The sequence below is a fragment of the Limanda limanda genome, chromosome 7, assembly GCF_963576545.1.
Source record: "Limanda limanda chromosome 7, fLimLim1.1, whole genome shotgun sequence".
Classification (NCBI taxonomy): Eukaryota; Metazoa; Chordata; class Actinopteri; order Pleuronectiformes; family Pleuronectidae; genus Limanda; species Limanda limanda.
In genome coordinates, this window is record NC_083642.1 from 21,106,053 (window position 1) to 21,125,185 (window position 19,133).

Sequence of the window (19,133 nt, forward strand, 5' to 3'; positions counted from 1 at the left end):
CTGGTGACCTCGAGCGATGGAAAATGTGGGATCAAATGATTTCCCAAAAGGATATTCAATGGCCTAAAGCTTAACCCCCACACACACACGCACACACTGCGTCAAAGGTGTTGTCAGGTCATGAGAAACAGACACAGAGATGAGTCGTTATTTGTGTTGTGATGCTGCATGTGTGTGTCTGTGTGTCCTTGTGTGTTTTCTGACGACAGAGCTGAGAGCTGCCCTGACCTTTGACCTGTGATTCTGCTGTTCACTCTCTATGGAGGGGACACATTCCTCTGGCAGAAGCTGGAGCAATACATTTCAAACTTAATGACAGATCTTAAAAAGACATCTGACGAACACAAAAGCTGCTTCAGTTCGTCAGTGGAACAAATATTAAGGCAGATGTTTAGTGCTGCACTGTGAAGCACTTTGTGTCTAAAACATCATTCTCTGAAAAAGACACTAGAACATCACTGACTGCATTGTGCAGACACCAGGAAGCATCTAAATAAATCCAGACGCAGCTTCAGAAGGTTTTTTTGAAGACAGTGAAGGACACTGGTGTTACATAATGTAATAATCTTCTCACGTATATAACAAACTTTGTTTATTAGCATTACTAATATGGTAAAGCGGGATGACTTAAAGAGACAGTAGCACAAAAATAAAAATTGGCAGGAAACAGCTGAATGACTAATCTTCATGTCAGATCTGTGTCTTTATATCTCCTCTTTCTGAACCGAAGTTGACAGAGAAAATGAGAAGAGGAAATGCCTGCAGCTTAACACGGATCAGTGTTTACAGAATCTCAAGTCTTCTCCTTCCTTCGACTGTAAACATAAATCATTTTCCTGCCTCTCTATCAAGTGTTACACAGCAGCAGGGCTCCACGCACCACAGTGAGACCAGTGCAAGGGACAGAGAGATTTATTCCAAAAGTCAACCAAGTTGTACTCAGACTTTTTATTTCAATCCCCAGCCTCTACTGTTGTCTTTACAAATCCTTAACAATAACAAACCTAAAATGTAGGTAAAGTATGTGACATTAGTATGTTTTACCCCCCCAAAATGAAGTTTGTATAATTGGTCTGGTTTGTTGTGTTGTGGGTGCAAACCGGTGTAAACTGTGAGTGTGTTTCAATTCCCAACGCAGCTGCTGTGAGTTTCCCAGGCCCCGGGACAAAGCCTGACATCGACAAGGGCTCTTGAAAGAGTTTGGTGACAAAAAGCCAAATACACAAGTAGAATTACCATCGTCTATTAGCTGTCCTGTCTCTCAAGAGGAAACATGTCAAAATATAAACTGCCAGATAATGTACAGCAGAGTACAATATTTTATCAAATGAATTCCAACTTCATGTAAATGAGTAGCATTATCAATCATGTCATCAAATAAACAAACAGTTTCCCACACTTACTAGTTTCAAACATTACTTTTCAAAGTAGTCCAACTTTTTTGCCCAGCACTGTAATAAGTATTCAAAGTCTAATTAGTATATATTTCTGCCAAATGAGATGCTAATACAACTAAACCTGGCAATGTGATAACCTCCTGTAACATCCTTTCGTTATTATGGTATCGTTTCTTAAGGAGCATAAAACACATAGGTAACACTTAACCATGAGTTTCCTCATTTAGCATTAATCAGCAATATATGAGTATTTGATAAATTAATTATAACGTGTTATAATTGCTTTACTAAATAATCACTAGCGTTTTTAAAAAGCCTCTGTTTATAGGTGCCCAAAGAATGAGTTATGGTTGGACAAATAAATTCTTGTTTATGTAATACAAAAATATAATACAACCTATACTAAGTTATTTAATTATTAATAACCATCAGAATTATAATTATTTTCAATCATTAAAAATAACAAATGTGTATGTCCACGGGGTCGTGAGGGGGTGTTGTCAGTGGTCAGTGAATCCTGGCATGGGGAAGGGTCTTGAGAATAGCTCCACCCGCTGGCGGAGCTCTGAGATGCGGGACACTGTCTTTGGGTCCTGCAGCAGGAAGGACCTGAAGCTGGCCAGGTTTCCTGGTGAGAAAGGGATGAAACAAGCCTTTGGTTTTGGTCGTAATCAAACAGTCTAAAAATATCCTTCATTGCTGTAAAGAAAAAGAAAATGATGTTGTGAAGATGTCCCGAGCATCTGCTTGGAAACCTGTGTCTACCATTACCACCATACCTCCACCATTATAATTGGATAAATCATGAGTTTACACAAAGCAAAGAAATTCTTCCCTCTTCTTCACCCACCAGTCTTCGTCTTCACATCCAGTGCGATCTGAATCCCTTCATCCATAAATTCCACAACCTTCTTGAAGTCTGTCTCGTTGAACTGTCGGGACGTCAGAGCCGGAGTTCCTGTGAAGAGAACAACAACAGATCAAAGAAAATTACGAATAAAAAAAAAAGATTTCCACTGTTGATAAAGTTGAAGAGGAGGTCAAGACTGGTGCAGTTGAGAGAGACATGCTGACTCATGAGTGACAGGCTGACGGACACACAGACGAACAGACAGACGAAAGCTATAAGACAGACAGGCAGAGAAGAAAGGGTCCAACATCACACAGGTAGGAAGACTGACTGGTTGACAGATTCTGCACAAACAAGCTCCTGCAGCTCGTCACCAGGAATAATCCATTTACACACACATCCTGCACCAGCTCTCATGTTTTTATCTAAGTACCGAGCCTGAGTCCTCCTGGAGTGAGGGCGCTCTTGTCTCCTGGGCAGGTGTTCTTGTTGGCGGTGATGGACACCAGCTCCAGGACCCTCTCGGCCCGAGCTCCGTCCATGCCGCGAGGTCGTAGGTCAACTAAGACCAGATGGTTGTCGGTTCCACCTAAGAGGAAGAGGAGGAGGAGGAGGAGGTGGAGGAGAAGGAGGATGAGGAGGAGGAGGAGTAGAGACTTTCTGTAAAATTAATGATCACAGTGATTTCAAGGATTTCTTGTCAGGGACATGGAAAGACAGAAAAACAATATTACTAAGAACTAATTCTATATACAGAATCAGTGGGAAAAACACAAAACTATGAAGAAATGTGTTGACTCTAACCCTAACCCTGTGTATGTGCATGTACAACTAAACAAAAAAACCACATGACGTGCATCTTAATCATCAGAAGTTGCTTCTCTACCTGACACCAGGGTGTAGCCTCTCTTCAGCAGAGCGTCAGCCATGGCCTTGGAGTTCAGCAGCACTTGACTGATGTACTGTTTGAACATGGGAGTGGACGCCTGCAGAGAAAATCCAGTTACAGAGTCCACACCAGGACATGCCAAATATGAATAAATGATTTATATATGAGCAACTGAAATTACGCTGCAGTTTAAAATGATCTGCAGATTGGTCTCCCCAGAGGATTTAATCTCCTCGAGGCTTTTGTTGAATTTTTTATGAAAAAGTAAGTTGGACCTGTTTTAGGGCGACAGCCACCCCGGCAATGGCGTGGTTGTGAGGCCCTCCCTGAAGCGAAGGGAACACGGCAAAGTTCACCCTGTCCTGGAGGTCGTAGGTCACCTCCCGACCTTTGTTATCCACAGAGCGCACGCCTTTGCGGTAGAAGATCAGACCGGCCCTGCAGAGTGGGGAGAGAGAGAAAGAACGCAATGCATGACATTTTGAATGTTTAAACGTGATAATAAACTTGTCCTGTCCTCTTGAGCTTATCAGAGTCCCACGGTATCCAGGCCCTCACCTGGCTCCGCGCAGGGACTTATGGGTAGTGGTTGTGACCAGGTCAGCATGGTGGAAAGGAGATGGAACAGCCCCTGCTGCCACCAGGCCGCTGATATGAGCCATATCCGCCAGCAGGTAGGCTTTGAGCTCCACACACAGCTGCAACACACACAGTCAGAGACAATAAGTGAAACCACCCATCGTTTGTGAACGTTTCCTCGGACACACCCATTTTTTGTTTCCTATACTTTAATGTTCTACATACCTTCTTCATGCGAGCGTAGTCGATGAGGCGAGCGTAGGCGCTGGTTCCTGCGATGATAAGTCTGGGCCTGAAGAGCCGGGCTGTCGTCTCCAGCTGCTCATAATCTATGAGACCTGTTTTGGTCTGAGATAATAAAGGTGGACAATTAGATGCAGGAAAGGTTGATATCTTTTCAGCCGGAGAAGAACAATTTCCCCCATAGACTTGCTTTGACGAACATGATTCAAATCTTTATTCCTATTCACTATAAATCAAAACATGACTCACGTCCAGCTTGTAAGGCATCGACTCAAAGTAGATGGAGGTGGCAGAGATCCTCTTAGCATCTGTCATGTAGCCATGGGTAAGGCTGAAATGTTGCAGAATGGACATTATTTGTGTTCAGCATGTTCAGCCGGGGGTTCATGTGATATTTACATCATCAGATTTAGCACAAATGATGAAACACATCATATTCATCCTTCCTTTAGCCCTACTTATCTAGTCAATTTTTACATTTTCCTCTTTTTATGAGTATTCACTTTTGCTTATTCTTGTTGGAGAAAAATGTTAATAAACAGAATTATAGTAGATGTTATTTTCAGTTTTTACAGTGAAGGCATTATAGAAAGATGTTGACTCACTGTCCTCCGTCAGGCAGATCCAGGCCCATGATGCGGTCATGAGGCTGAAGTACAGACGTGTAGGCTGCAAAGTTAGCGGGGGAGCCGGAGTATGGCTGGACGTTGACGCCCCACACACTGGGGTCCAGACCGAAGGCGTTGAGTGCTCGTTTCTGACACAGCAGCTCGATCTGATCCACTACCTCTGCACCTCCATAGTACCTGTGACACACAAAGGCCTCCATTACCGTCATGCATTTGGTGGGACAAATGATGAGGAATGTTATATTAATATTAAATTAAAATTTGAATATTCTAAAAGTATTACCCAAGGTGTTGAAAATGTCTATATTTTTAAATATTTTGCTTTCTATTTTAGGGCACCAAGTGACATTGTTATATGTTTATACAACAAAGTGATAATAATTTGTAAATGTTTCACAGTATTTCTTATCATATCACATATTGTACTGTATCATACTATAATTTGTCAGATTGTGTTGTATGTTGGCATTGTATCCTATTTGGCCGTGTCATGATATTTTATCGTTTTGTGTCGAATGTAATCTGGGAGTAAAATTAACAACAAAAATCCACTTAACTGACATTTTATGAAACTTTTCAGAAACCCTGGATTCTTTGGGATTCTGATAATCTTTTGAAGCTCTATAATTTGTGTCAATCTGTGCCTTGAGGAAAGTTCATTGTCCTCGTGGTTACCTTTGTCCTGGGTAGCCCTCCGAGTATTTGTTGTTCAGACATGAACCCTGGGCCTCGAGCGCTGCACGGCTGCAAAAGTTCTGACAGGACAAACAAGCTCAGAGTCAGGATCCAGAACCGCACACTGTTTCTTTTCTATCAGACTTAAATATTCAGAACAATGTCCCCAAATAAATTTGAACTGGATAAGAGTGACTGAAGATCTGTTTCAGCGAGGACTCGGCTACACAGTACAACCACAGGCTAACTCTATTTATCCTGCAGTCTGTTTTTGTTTAGCATTTCTCTTATCAACACCAATTATAAAAAAGTAAGACACGTTCCAGAATCAGCGAAGGACAAAGCTATTTAAATCAACTACATTTGTTGCATTAATCTTTACAAAAGGTCAAAGCTTGCGGAAAGCTAAAATGAGCTCATTTAAAAATAACTAAATATTGGAGGTAGTCAAAATGAATGGATGAATATGGCGAAATCTGTCAAAAATGCCTCCATATTCACTCTGCCTGATCCCCATGGGGCTCGGGCAAGATGTCAAATCTCCCTAGACGAGAGTCAGAAGAGAGGTGGAGCTGCAGAAAGAAAAGGAAATGAATGTAAATGAATTTTTCTTCCTGTCTCAATGTTTTTCCCTCCTCTCACTCCTGCACAGCCTCTCTCTCTATCTGTGACTCGCTGTCCCCCTCTGCCTTGTTATTATACTAAGCCTGCCTCTGTTCAGGGAACCCGCAATCATAGCTGTGGGATTTCAAACCTGTCCCCCGTGTGACATGTGTCTCTCTAGGACATTTTCAAAACTCCACCTTAACACACAGTAGCACAGACATAGACACACACACACGCATGCACACACACACACACACACACACACACACACACACACACACACACACACACACACACCTCCTCTTCTGTCTCACTGTCGATCAATGGCAGAATTCAGTGGGGGAACCTACTGGGATCATTTGACTGTTCCTGAAGAAAAGACGCAGACTCTCTGTTGGGAGTCAGCCTGCGACGGCGACTGACTGACTGGCAGCACATGAGCAAAAATATGAAAATCTCTTAGATGTCATTGTGACTGATGGTGCTGGATTCATAATTGCTAGAGAATAAAGGAATGAAAGCTCCCTTCTTCTCTCCACATTTTCCACTTAGATGAAAACAGTCACTTTCACTTTTCACAGGAAGAGAGAATGTGCAAGAAATCTCTGTGAAGAAAAACAGATCAATTCTAAAAACTGCAGCTCTGGTGACATGTGGTTATACAGCTGGATGGGCTCCTCCTTGAGTGTCTTTCTTGCCTTCTGTCTCTCACACAACATCTTTAACATGTCTGTCCAAAGACAACCTCATGAGATAATCAGTCTTAATGTCTTTATCATCTTCTATATTCACAGGTTGAACAGCCGCTTTCACAGAGAAGATGAAAGGCAAGAATTCAAGCTAAGCATGAAATCAAAAGCTGTGCAGTTAATAAGAAAAACTGTGACTACACAAGATTTACATATAGAAATACATTTGTCTATAATTCACTGATTATGAATTATCCCTGTTTGTCACAGGTGACGCCTCAGCAACTTTGCATCATGGTTGACAATTAAGTGAAATTAATCTGTACGATCCGAGGGATTTCACCCACAGATGATATCTATGTTATCACCTTGTGTAAAATTAAAGCCTTTATTTGCTTGATGAAGGCCTTTTATATTGAGAAGAGCATGTGTAAGACATCGACTGTACATAAAGATGGACTCCACTTCCTCACACTTTCCAGAAATATAAAATATGCCGGATAAAAACGCTGCCATCTTGTGCATTTAGAGCGAGAGGTCCTCGACCAATCGCGGGTCAGTCTCAGCTGTGATCGAGAGGCTCTGGCTTCACTTTTGAGGAGCTGACATCTTTATATACAGTCTGTGGTCTTAGAGGGTTGAACAGAGTTACGCTGCCAACACACGTTACAGGAATACAGTGACTACATGTAATAGTTAAACCATTCAGGGCTATGTAAAAAATTGTTATATCAATATTCTTATAAATCAGCGATAAAATGATTTACCTGACTCTCCAATTACTTTCAATTACTCTCCACTGCTCAGTTTCAGTTCAACTCAACTTCATGATCAGTGATTTCAAATCTAGTATTGGAATTAATATTCAATACTAAATGTAACAGTAAAGGAAAATCATGAAGCTTAAACTGATGATGAAACATAATAAATCTCCACTCCCTTCTACTGCTTCTTCCCCTGTCTTTTTTTTTATTGTTGGCTCTCACCTCTGATGCGATGAGCTCCAGGCCGCGACACTGCCGGTCCTTCTCCTGCTGCAGGAGGCTCCACATCTCTGGGTCATCCTGGGCCAGGCTCTCCTGTCCCGTCCAGCCGCTTGAGCTGCTGAGGCCTCGTCTGCATGACTCCACAGTGGTTTGGCAATCTCGGACCAAACATCCCGAAACCCTGGGGAAGAGGGGCTGCAGCGTGGGGCCAGTGGATACACAAGAAACACAAGAGTCAGAAGATATTTATCCACCTTCTGATGGTTGTCAAACTGTTCTCTACCTCAGACTTGTGTAAGTCTGATTTGGGAAGAGCCTGAATAGATTGTTCTGCTCCTCATCGCTTAAAAAACCTAAATGAGGAAACTGATACCAAGTCACAGGATCTGTTGCAACTCTCCATTGTGCTGCAAGCTGTGAAAGGTCTTGAAAAGTTTCCGAGTGGTCTTGCTTTGTTGTTATTGTCTTAGATTGCTTCTTTTGTGTCTTTTGAGAGGCTCATGAAGAGTACGCCTGTGCACAAACACTTTCATCACTCAAAATTATAGTGCTTTGCACCGGGGGCTCTGAAACAAGACAGCTGGAATAATGTGTCTTTTGATGTTCTAAACAATCCATTAAATGAAAGGCAGTGAAAAAACAAATGTGTTATTCAGTGGAGCGGTTATGGAAAACCTTGGACATGAAAAGTGTTATGGGGAATATAGCCAGACAATCCGTGACTTGGTTATCAGGGTCGTGTTTGTTGAAAGCAGCTTGTACCTGCATGATAGTTACATAACTATGTTTTACTTCAGCCTAATACACAGTGTTCTATTCAAGCATAAATATATGTTGAAACAAGTCTACTTTCATCTGTTGGGTTCATTATGTTCTCTAAGCTGTGACTATATTAAGTTTTGCATAAAGAGCCGACTGTACAGTCAATTTTCCTCTAACAAAAAATTTTCCAGCACAAACAGTGGGGCTCTTTTCTCCTCTAACAACCTGATAACTACTGTTATCCCCCCAAACATGGTTACACTTATGCAACTGGACCGAGCCACTGAAAATACAACACAAAAAAAACACACAATGTGCATTTCCAAACCAGTCTCTCTCAGGGTAGAGGTGAGCTGAGGTGACAAGACTGACCTAGTTTGTAGAAATGAGTGATTTGAGTAAGACAAAGGAAGATTTAACACAGACACACGTGGGATCTATGCACTGATTTAAAACAATCTGTAAAAGTATAATATATTATCGACAAACCTACTTACCCAAAATGTCTTCCGGAGCATGAAAGAAAACATGTCTGTCACAGCAGAGCGCTGGGAAAACACTCTCATGGTGCAAAGGTGAAAGTAAAATCAAAACTGGAAGTGAGCCAAGGACACTGGTCACTGATAAAAGTGATTCCAGGCTGACATCTGGTTCACGTGTTTGAAGGAAGAAACATACCAATGATTGTTACTGTGCACATTTCATTTCATTTCATTTTCATTAAAAACCTTTTGAAGTCAGTTCATTTTTACAAAACTACGGATAATTCTGTCCCTGAAGTCTCAACTGGAAATGTACATTTTGTTTTATTAACGAGGCAAGAAATCACATTTTTCAAATAGCAAATCATTAGGATTTAAAGTCTTGACATCTATTGATACATATTCAAAGAACAAAACTCAATTAAACACTGTATACGAAGTTAAATATAACATGGAGCTGTTCAGTGGGTGAGTGTCGTTACAACACAAAACTCACATTTTCAAACTCACTATAAACATTTTCTGCTATTAACCCATTGGGCTCTACTGCATTATAAATAAGTATATGGTCTGAAGCATAGTCTCTTAATGAATGGGGGGGGCGTTGTGCGTAACATGCCACATTGCACTGGGTGTAAGCTAGAAATCAGTTTGGGCTCAAACTGCTCTCATGTGTTTTTAACATCTTAAAAAACAGTATATTTGAAAAGTCAGTGTTCGAAGATTCAGCTTTACAGAGTCCATCATCCGAAGTGCTGCTGGTTCTGCTCCGTCTGATAGTTGTGGTCTGGACAGATCTTCTGCACCAGCCTGTAGTCGGTGCCAGTGAAGGCGATGAAGATGCATATCACTTTAAAGGGCTTGGCACAGATCCAGGCCGCCTGTGACTGGGTGTTCTCTGAGTAGCACGTCTGCCCCGGGTTGTACAGGCAGGGCTTGGTCTTCTTCGACCGGTTGGTTCTCTGGTACTCAATCCTGCAGTTGAGTTCGGTCACCATCATCACATCCGGCTGCTGCTGCTGCTGCTTCTGCTGGTCGGGAGGGGTGGAGCTGGTGGAGTGAGACAGGCTGTGGTTCGAGGGCGTCACTACCGGAACCAGGACTGAGTTTTTGGTGTGAGCGCTCTGAGTCACAGGAGGCAGAACTTCCCAACCCACAGGTTTGGAGGGCGGGACGATGCTGACGGATATGTTCCCCAGACGGGAGGAGTTGTGGCGGAAGTAGACGCTGAAAGTCCCGTTGATGTGGTCCACGATTTTCCCCGTCACCAGGAGGCTGAACTTGATGGTTTTCACGTTGAAGTAGAAATCCCCCCAGCCCAGGATCTTCTTGGCCTTGGTGGATGTTTTGGCGGGAGCTCTGGGAGCAGGGCGGTACAGATACTGATCCAAGGCCTGGGAGAAGTTCTGCGGCCAGCCGTACGGGCTGAGCGAGCCGTGAGCAGGCGTTTTGTGTTTGGTGGAGATGATCTGCAAATCTTTGGAGATGTGTTTCACCTTCAGTGCAGCTCCTACAGCGTCTTCTCTTCCTCCTCCTCCCTCCCTCCACTGTTGGTCCAAGGGATTCACTGTTTCTTGGACCTGCAGAGAAGAATCAAAACGTTAATAACGAGCTGTGACATTTGGTTTTTAAAATAAAGTAGATCTGGTTCAAAATGTCTTGGTTTTGAGGTCTGATATTGCTCTCACCACCCATTAGATATAAACCAACTTTTGTTTGTGATTTTTAAACAACTGAACAATTAGATGTCATATTAATAAACTCTTTTTCCACAAATAGCTTCTCTGTTACTGTGGATACCAAAGAAATAGTCTCTATCAAATCTTCTGACAGTGTGTATGTGGTTCATCCAGAGTTATCCATGGGAGCACTGACATGTTGCTGTCAACCTTTGCTGTGAGCACAACAAACACAACAATTCTGATATTTTTGAGATGGAACTCTCGAAACTAATTTCTTCACAAGTCCAGGTGATTAAATCTGTTTTTAGGGTGAAAAAAACCTTAATGTCTTGTTACTGCCTTTGTTTTCTTTTGAAAGAATTTTCACATAACTTCTTGTGGACAGATTTCTTTTAATTGTATTTATAGACTTTTTGGATTTGTGTCTCTGTTGTTTGATTCTTGAGTTGAGTTGTGTTTTTTCTGTTGTTGTACGGTCAGTTTTTTATTTTTTGAATGTGGTTTCATTAGAGGACTGTGTGGCCTTGGTGGATGTATGTACTCTACTGCGTGCCAATCAAGTTAACCTCTGTATTTAAACCCTGTGTTCCTCTATGTTCCTTGCCTTTCGTCTTGTTATGTTTTTCTTAGTCCGTTATTTACCTTTGCCTTTTTACGTCATGGTTTTTTTATACCTCTGACGTTCTGTGTCCCGAACCTGTTTGGTCTTATCAAAGATATATTTTTTGATCTGTCCTTGAGTGTCTCATCTGCATTTGGGTCCTCGCCGTGCTCTGGATGTACAATTAAAAGCAAAGACCAAAAGGAAATTCTACAGCATGAAAACATATGTTCAGTGCAGCGTGTCACCATCAACGAGCAGCACTCAAGCTCTGAATTTAATATGAGGCTTCACCAGTCTGTCGCCTCTTCCAGAAGTTCAGTCCTTTCAGAGTTAAACTCCCTCTTTGTGTTATAACACCCCCTGCAGCTTCGCATAGAAACACTGTCTGTTAAGTCTCAAGGGGATGCTTCTCCTGGATTCATCTGAATGATATCTCACAGATGGCTAGTTAAAGTTGCAAAATAGTACCTCAAAAAAGCAACATTAGATATGTGTTTATATCACTCCACAGTCATCATGCTCGCAGGCAGCTCTAGCATATCATTATTAGCTCTGCAGAATAAAAAGTGACAAGACAGATTAGGGGGAGAAAGCCCGTTAGATCACCAGGACGACCGCAGATGAAGGACAGTTTTCACTGCAGCTACTTTACAAGGAAGCAGTTAATCGATCAAAATAATTACGCTTCGACGTGTCAGATCCCCTGAACGAGAGCAAATTGAGATTGACTGTGATCGATACTGTAGGTCAGCCCCCTCAGGCAAGGACTGCAGGAAGGAACATGCACACGCCCACACACAATGTCAAAGCCCTATTTCCATGGACACGTTTTAATTTGGCTGTCCTCCCTCGTACTCTTGTTGCCTTGTTTAAACTCCCGATCCTCCTTTCATTGTGACCTTGATAATGAACTGAATCCATTGGCTTATTAATCAATATGTTTGTAGAAGAGACCGGGACACAGTCAACACACAGGTCACTGCTGAAATTGATGCTCATTCACCATTTATAACGTAAAGGTGAACAAATGTGCAAACTGTCCGCAGCCTCTCTTTCACAGTGAGCTTCTCTGTCTGTCTCAAAAAGACAAAAATAATATAATCCCTTCTCTTTCCTGTTTTAAGGATTGGGCTTTTACCTGGATTCACCTTGTCACTAGTGTGGGGAGCAGTTCAGTTTTATTTGCAACTGTTTCATCATCCCAGTCGTTGCTGTTACATTAATGTAAATTCACCATATAAAGGTATCTACTGTAACAAATAATTAATTTACTCATGTGAAATCTAATTTAAACTCAGCAATTCTTCCATTTTCAGTGCAACTTCTATAGTTTTGTATTTGTAATGTCAAAATCATCCATGTGCAAACCTATTTGCATTGTATATATTGTTAGTCATTGTTGGAAACTATGAAACTAGTAGAATGGGTTTCTCTATAATTTTCAAGGTGTCGACATTACTATGTAGAGTGCCTTGAGATTGTGTATGTTATATTACAATGCCATACAAATACATTTTAATTTAATTTAATATTTTCCTGATGTGATTATATTCCATGTTTTTTTAATATCCCTCTGCTGCTGTTGTAGTACAGCAAATGTCCCCTTCTTTTCCATTTATCGTATTGCACCGTATCATATCTTGCTGTATTTTAGTGTATCTTGATGTATCGAATTGTATCGTATTGTACCATATTGTATCGTATAATACCTTATCATATCATATTGCATTGTATAATATCTTATTGTACCTTATGGTATTGTGTCGTTTCGTATCGTATGTTGTTGTATCCAATGGTATCAAATCGTTATGTATCCTGACGTATCTAATCGTATCTTGTCCTACTTTTATCGTATTGTATGATATCTTCTTGCAACTTCTTGTGTCATATCATATATTTTCATATCATAGCTTGTCGTATCGTAGCTTGACCTTTTTTTATCGTATCTTGCCCTGTCGTCATTCATTGCAACTAATTGACTAGTAAAGTATTAAATACATTGAGCTGTTCTTTATTTTTGTGTATATGTTTATAGTGCTACCAGTTACAGTTGGATTTACATTGCTCACAGAGGAAACAACATCAGTTAAATACAGAAACATGGTTAATTCCACTTAACTGTAAAAAGCATGACACAGAAAATAGGAGAGGAGAGCGACTGCAGAAATGAAGTGATTGTTTAGATCGATGAAGCAGCTTATTATAAGCCCAATAAATCCAGTCATTAATGAGGATGTGCATTTATGTGACTGATATTTGTCAGATCCACTTGCAACATTGTCCTGTGATCGAATGTAATATGTTGCACAGACGCTAAAAAAACTATGTAAACAAAAATAACTGTCGAGGGTGAAAACTAATTGGATCACCTCACTTGTCAGGTCATTAAATAGCTTCATGCAGTGTGAGAAACACATCTAGAGAGTCGAGACAGAAGGTGTGCAAAAAGTTCTGCTCACTTGTTGTTCAGGACTTTATTCTAGTTTCATCATGTGTTGGAGGCAGAGGTTTAAGAATATTCTCCCCCAGATTTCTGAATAAATAGATCCCAGGGTATCATTATCTCTCACCAGCAAGTGGGATTCACATCATCCCTCACCACCTCCCGCCCCATGTGCCAATCTCTGCCACCTCCTGGAACAAAGTGAGCTCCAGCTGTGCCTACTGTTACAAACCTAAATCTCCAACTATGGGCTGTTCTCACCACCCCTAATTGGAGCTCATGGTGTGACAGCCTTGTCATTGGCTCTGTGTCAAGATGCCAGCACCGTGACTGCAAGTGAGCAACGGCGGGGGAGCGGATGCAAACACAACACCTGTGCAAAAGCACCTGCGCTGGAGGAAAAAAATCTGGGAAACCTGAGAGCTGTAATTGCATTTTTGAGGACAGAGAGAACATTCTTGCCATTGGCTAAAAATATACTGAATGTGTTTGTTTTTCAGACTTAACAGAAAGACGAGGTGACAATGTTTCCTAAGCCCCTGGGTGATATAACTTTTCAAACGAACATAGACTGAGGATTCATTTAGTTGGAGTCATAAAGCACAAAATGAGCTCGCTTTGAAGATTCACCTGACAGCTTCAGTGACAAAGTTGCAGAGAGTGCAGACCTCTGCTCAGGCAGCACAGCTAAATTAAAAACAGGACGGCAGATTCATTGACTAGTGTTAAGAATTACCAAGCATATGGCTGGAACTAATTACAAATCTGAGGGTGGTACGTGAATTTCAGATGAGACAGCTCTGATCGAGCCCCGACACTCTCTCAAATCATGAAGTGTTCAGTTCTGTGTCAAAATCCTATCAGGACAAAAGACCAGTACCAGTCTCAATCCCAGAATAAAACATCGGAGAGATTTCAGATCAGAATCATCAAAGAAGTCAAGTCTTGAGCAAATGTCAATAAAATCCCAACAAAGCACAGATCTACTGAGTGGACTTGTCACCTCTGTTTACTTCTTCAAATGATTTGGAGGATTTGCTCTGCGGTCAACGTCTCCATGTTTTATAGAATCCTTTCAAACCATAATGAAGCATAAAGGTTTTTTAAAAATTGCTGGTTGATTTTCAGTGCGCAGAAACCACACAGCCTATCAACAAGAAAAACCATATGCAAAACAACACCAGTGTTTTTTCACCAATGCTGCAATTTGATGACCAACAATAATATATTTCAGCACTTTTCAAAACACAGATTGACACAAGGACAGAAAATACATGCAGCGTGATATATAACTTTAAAGAGTGTAAATGCAAGAGAAAATGGATGATATCGAGCAATAAAACAAAGAAATGTCACTGCACTAGGGCTTATTTGAGATTTTTCTTCAGCAATTCTTAAACTACAGGCTACATCAAAAACAATAAATTGCAACGATAAACAAATAGCGTATATATTTCCTAGCACAGCATCGGTAAATGTGCAGAAAACGTAAATCTGCCAGTGGTTACACTAACACCACCCTGCGGGGTGGAGGCGCGGGGCTGTTCACCGGTGTCACTCACCGCTGGAGGGAGAAGCCACAGACAGGTGACGGTGAAGAAAAAGTTCAAACACACACACTTCATCCTGCAGCATCCACACAGGCAGCTCCACAACAAGTGCTGCTCCACTGAGCCACAAGTACAGGGAGAGAGGACACAACGCAACAATCCCCCAAGTCCTGGAGTGAAGCTGCTCCCTCTCCACCTCCCTCCCATCATCTCTCTCTCTCTCTCTCTCTCTCTCTCTCTCTCTCTCTCTCTCTCTCCACCCATCGCGCGCTCACACACACGCACACACACACGCACACACACACACGCACACACGCACGCACACACACACGCACGCACACACACACGCACGCACACACACACACCAACACACACACTCACGCACACACACACACGCACACACACGCTTACACACGCACACACACACACACACACGCAGAAGCACACGCACACACACACACACACACACACAAACACACACACACACACACACACACACACACACTCATTCCCAGCACCCGGCCGGCCCTTGTTATGACTCATCAGCCCGGGGAGACGCGCTCGGGCCGGGCGCAGTGTGACAGCCCGCCCCGCTGTCCCCCGCATGCTGCAGCCACGGGGAAGCTGACAAAATGACAAGTGCTCTCTCCGGGAAATGTTAAAACAGCGCTGACAAGTGTGGTGAGATGCTGCCACCGCCTCAGCCTATCAGCGCGAATCCAGCCCAACAAATCACTGCATGTAGGAGCCGAGCAGACAAGTTGTCTCATGTAAAGAAGCATAATGAGAGAGCTGGACTCAGAGCTCCTGCACCATTAGCTGTGGGCTACATGTAGCTTCATCACTGACAACTATCACACCTCATGTCTGCAAAGTGTCTTTGTGTTTAAATCAACTTTATGAAACATTTGTTCTGTAACAAATGGACGTTTCATTATTTGAATCAGTTTAGACGCTAATTAGCAATTAAAATAGACTAAACACTGGCGGCAATTTGTCTTTGTCAAAACAAAAAGATGGAGCAGGCCATTGGTGTCAAATTAAAGACAGAAAGTTCTGAGATTTTTACATAATTGTCATACAATTATGAAAATTAAGTGGCAATTTAATGGAAGAAAGCCATGATTTTACAAGAATTCAATTGTTATCATTCAGAAAAAAAGCTGTATTACAAGAATAAAGTTGTTGTTTAATGAGAAAAAAGTTATTATATCATGAGGATAAAGTTGTTATTAAGAGTTGTAATAATACGAAATAAGGTTACAATTTAATGAGCTAAAAGTCACAATGTAACAAGAATAAGGATGTAGTATAATCAGGAAAAGTCAGATTATCATGAGGATATAGTTAGATATTATGGAAATAAGGTACAATTTAATGAGAAAGTTTAAAGAATGAACATTTTAATTGTGAAGAAAGTCATCATGTTATGGAAATAAAGTTTTGATCTAATGAGAAAAAAAGTGATATTACAAGAATAAAGTTGTAATTTAATGAGAAAAGGATCCAAATGTAACAAGCACGAAGTAAGGCCACATGTTGTGGTCTGTGTTCAGGAGCCTTTGCTTCATATGGTAAACCCAGACAGAGCACAATGACACCACCTGAGTAATCTTAACAATCGTCGTGCCCGTACCATATCGACTGTGTGGCCCGTACGCATATATGAGAGAGGCCCTGCCTTAGTAACAGCTGCTCTTGGAGATTGTTATCTAGAAGTCCCTGTGTCTTCGTTTGTACACACTAACCAGAGAGTGGAAGATAGCAATGGATACAAATAGTTTAAAACATATTATTCTATCAAAATATGTTGACCTAAAGTGTGCAGTCATGTATAAATTATCTCATTATGGAGTTTAATACGCTTTATAATATCATGTCACCAGCGTCCTGAACGGATTGAGCGCAGCACTATCTTGTCAGACACTTCATCTCTGATTTTTGTGCGCATGCGTTGTAAACGCTGCGACACAGAGAAGAACGTTAACTATATAAACATATCGTAAAACCATTTCAAAGCTGCACGTGTTCAAGAGTTTTCATGTTTTACAAATATGAAATGAACGAGATCGTTTTTTAAATCAATAGAAGAGATTTTCTTAAGGGGGCGTGGTGGAGTTCGCCAAATCCCACAATGCATTGCGCGTGTTCCACAGTTAAACTAAACTATTTACACGTATTTCTCACAAACAGGACTTTGGTTTGACTGACGGGTATCTATAATGCGAATCCTTTATCCATTTAGGTTAAAAAAAAATTCTTAGATATGGGGTTGAAAATGGAAACCTAAGTGAGGAGGGTGAGGCAGAGAATGGCTCGGAGCACTCTGACCAGAAGGAGTCAGTACACTCTTGTTTCTCTTCAGATCGCATAAATCTTTCGCCTTTTACTAAAGATTTCCGTGGAGAGGAACAATAAGAGTTTCGCCCAATTTTTTGATGCCCGGCGCAAGCTGGGCTTCCTAACTCTGTTCAAATATAAAAAAAAACTTAAAGTAGTCCTGAAGGCCTGTAACTGGTGACTTCCTTCTATGACTCCTGAGCTGACGCCAATTAAACAAATCTCGCATTTGAGTGAGTTACCTTATTCTAGCGCGTATCCAGCTTGTTAGGATAGCACCTGAAAGCGAAGAAAGATCCACAGTAATCACGGATCCCAGGATTGTCTCTTTCTCATCGACAAAGTGCTGCACATAGAAACACTGGATGAATGTGTTAGTGTATTTGAAAGTACTGTGAAGAGCTTTGAGTGACCACCAGGACTAGGAAAGCTGCTGAATTAACACACACCACTCACAGTTGAATATCAGTTCAATATACCTAAATCATAAAGTAAGAGTAGTCTTTAAAAACTGATATGTATGAACGCAGGTAAATACTGAATGAATTTGGTTTCAGAATATAGGACCAGACTGTGAAAGTCCCTAGTACGTTTGAAGTTCTACCAGTGGATGTAGTAAGGTGTTAGCGGCCACCAGCGGCTGTCAGGGACATGACCTCAGTTATTGTTTTGGCCTTGTTATCAATGATACAGGCCCGAACCTGAGGGTCAGTGACTGAGACTAAAGGTAAATGTCATCTCAAATCAATTATACTTTACTATACATGTGTTTAACAAACAACAATCTTTTCAAGTGTTTTTAAGGCTGGTGCAACATTCAACTCTCTGCATTATTGTTCTGGGTTTAACACGATATAACACGAAAAGGATATGATGCATCAAATATGAAGATTAAAAAACTGCCTTTAAAACATACAAACCAGGGTGAAAAATGTGCCCTGACAAAGTGCAGAGGTTATTGAGAGACCTGGCCGAATCAATATGTTTCCTTGGTGACTGGTGTGAGAGACGTTGTGTGGCAGCACTTTTGAAAACCATGTGGCCCCCTCAGTAGATCAGACATCATTACCTCGCTGCCCTTTTTAAAACTAAACACTGTCCCATTTTAGAACATGGCACAAGATGGAGAATATCGCTTGTATGTTCTATCTCACTAATTCATGTTGTTAGGTTAGAGCCAAAGTGATCGAAGTGCATTGAGGTAAGAAATGCAGACATAAATTATGCACAGATAAGGTGGATGAAGAATTTATGTAACGACCAGTCAGCAGCAGATGAATAAACATTGTAGCCTATAAATATATATACAGCAGATGAATATATATACAGATTACATAAATAAATAAAATCATCAAGAAGGCCCAGCAGAGGTTGTACTTCCTGCGCCAGCTGAGGAAGCTCAACCTGCCTCAGGAGCTGCTGATCCTGTTTTACACTGCAATCATCGAGTCTGTTCTCTGCACATCCATAACTGTCTGGTTTGGATCGGCCACCAAATTGGATAAAAATAGACTCAAACGGTCAGTTAGGTCTGCAGGAAAGATCATCGGTGCCAACCTGCCCACCATCCAGGACCTGTACACCTCCAGAGTCAGAAAACGGGCAGGAAAGATCACTGCAGACCCCTCACACCCGGGACACAACCTGTTCCGTCTCCTCCCCTCTGGTAGGCGCTACAGATCTCTGTTCACCAAAACCTCCAGACTCAAAAACTGTTTCTTCCCCCT

The 19,133-nt window shown here is 41.5% G+C and overlaps 2 protein-coding genes and 1 non-coding gene across 4 annotated transcripts; 1 reads left to right on the forward strand and 2 right to left on the reverse strand.

The window, feature by feature from the left end:
- Positions 1-896: 896 nt before the first annotated feature.
- On the reverse strand, positions 897-8,875 carry LOC133004482 (serine hydroxymethyltransferase, mitochondrial-like). 2 transcript variants are annotated; one of them, XM_061073940.1, is made up of 12 exons: positions 8,803-8,875; positions 7,544-7,738; positions 5,263-5,342; positions 4,564-4,764; positions 4,208-4,289; positions 3,941-4,063; positions 3,695-3,834; positions 3,412-3,574; positions 3,134-3,233; positions 2,681-2,836; positions 2,248-2,355; positions 897-2,025 (listed from the first exon to the last, which is right to left on the reverse strand). In XM_061073940.1, exons 1-12 carry the CDS (start codon positions 8,869-8,871, stop codon positions 1,898-1,900), a joined length of 1,545 nt encoding a protein of 514 aa, XP_060929923.1. In that variant the 5' UTR covers positions 8,872-8,875; the 3' UTR covers positions 897-1,897. The 2 variants fall into 2 exon arrangements, with proteins under 2 accessions (XP_060929923.1, XP_060929924.1); XM_061073941.1 differs by having other exon boundaries at positions 1,955-2,025; positions 2,248-2,329.
- A 356-nt stretch (positions 8,876-9,231) lies between these two features.
- On the reverse strand, positions 9,232-15,672 carry LOC133005062 (neurexophilin-4-like). Its single transcript, XM_061074649.1, has 3 exons — positions 15,585-15,672; positions 15,079-15,185; positions 9,232-10,367 (listed from the first exon to the last, which is right to left on the reverse strand). The coding sequence occupies exons 1-3, from the start codon at positions 15,670-15,672 to the stop codon at positions 9,531-9,533; spliced, it is 1,032 nt and encodes a 343-aa protein (XP_060930632.1). The 3' UTR covers positions 9,232-9,530.
- Positions 15,673-17,411: 1,739 nt separating this feature from the next.
- On the forward strand, positions 17,412-17,525 carry LOC133007906 (U5 spliceosomal RNA). The gene has a single exon (XR_009680198.1). It is a non-coding gene; the product is annotated as a U5 spliceosomal RNA (small nuclear RNA).
- Positions 17,526-19,133: the final 1,608 nt, after the last annotated feature.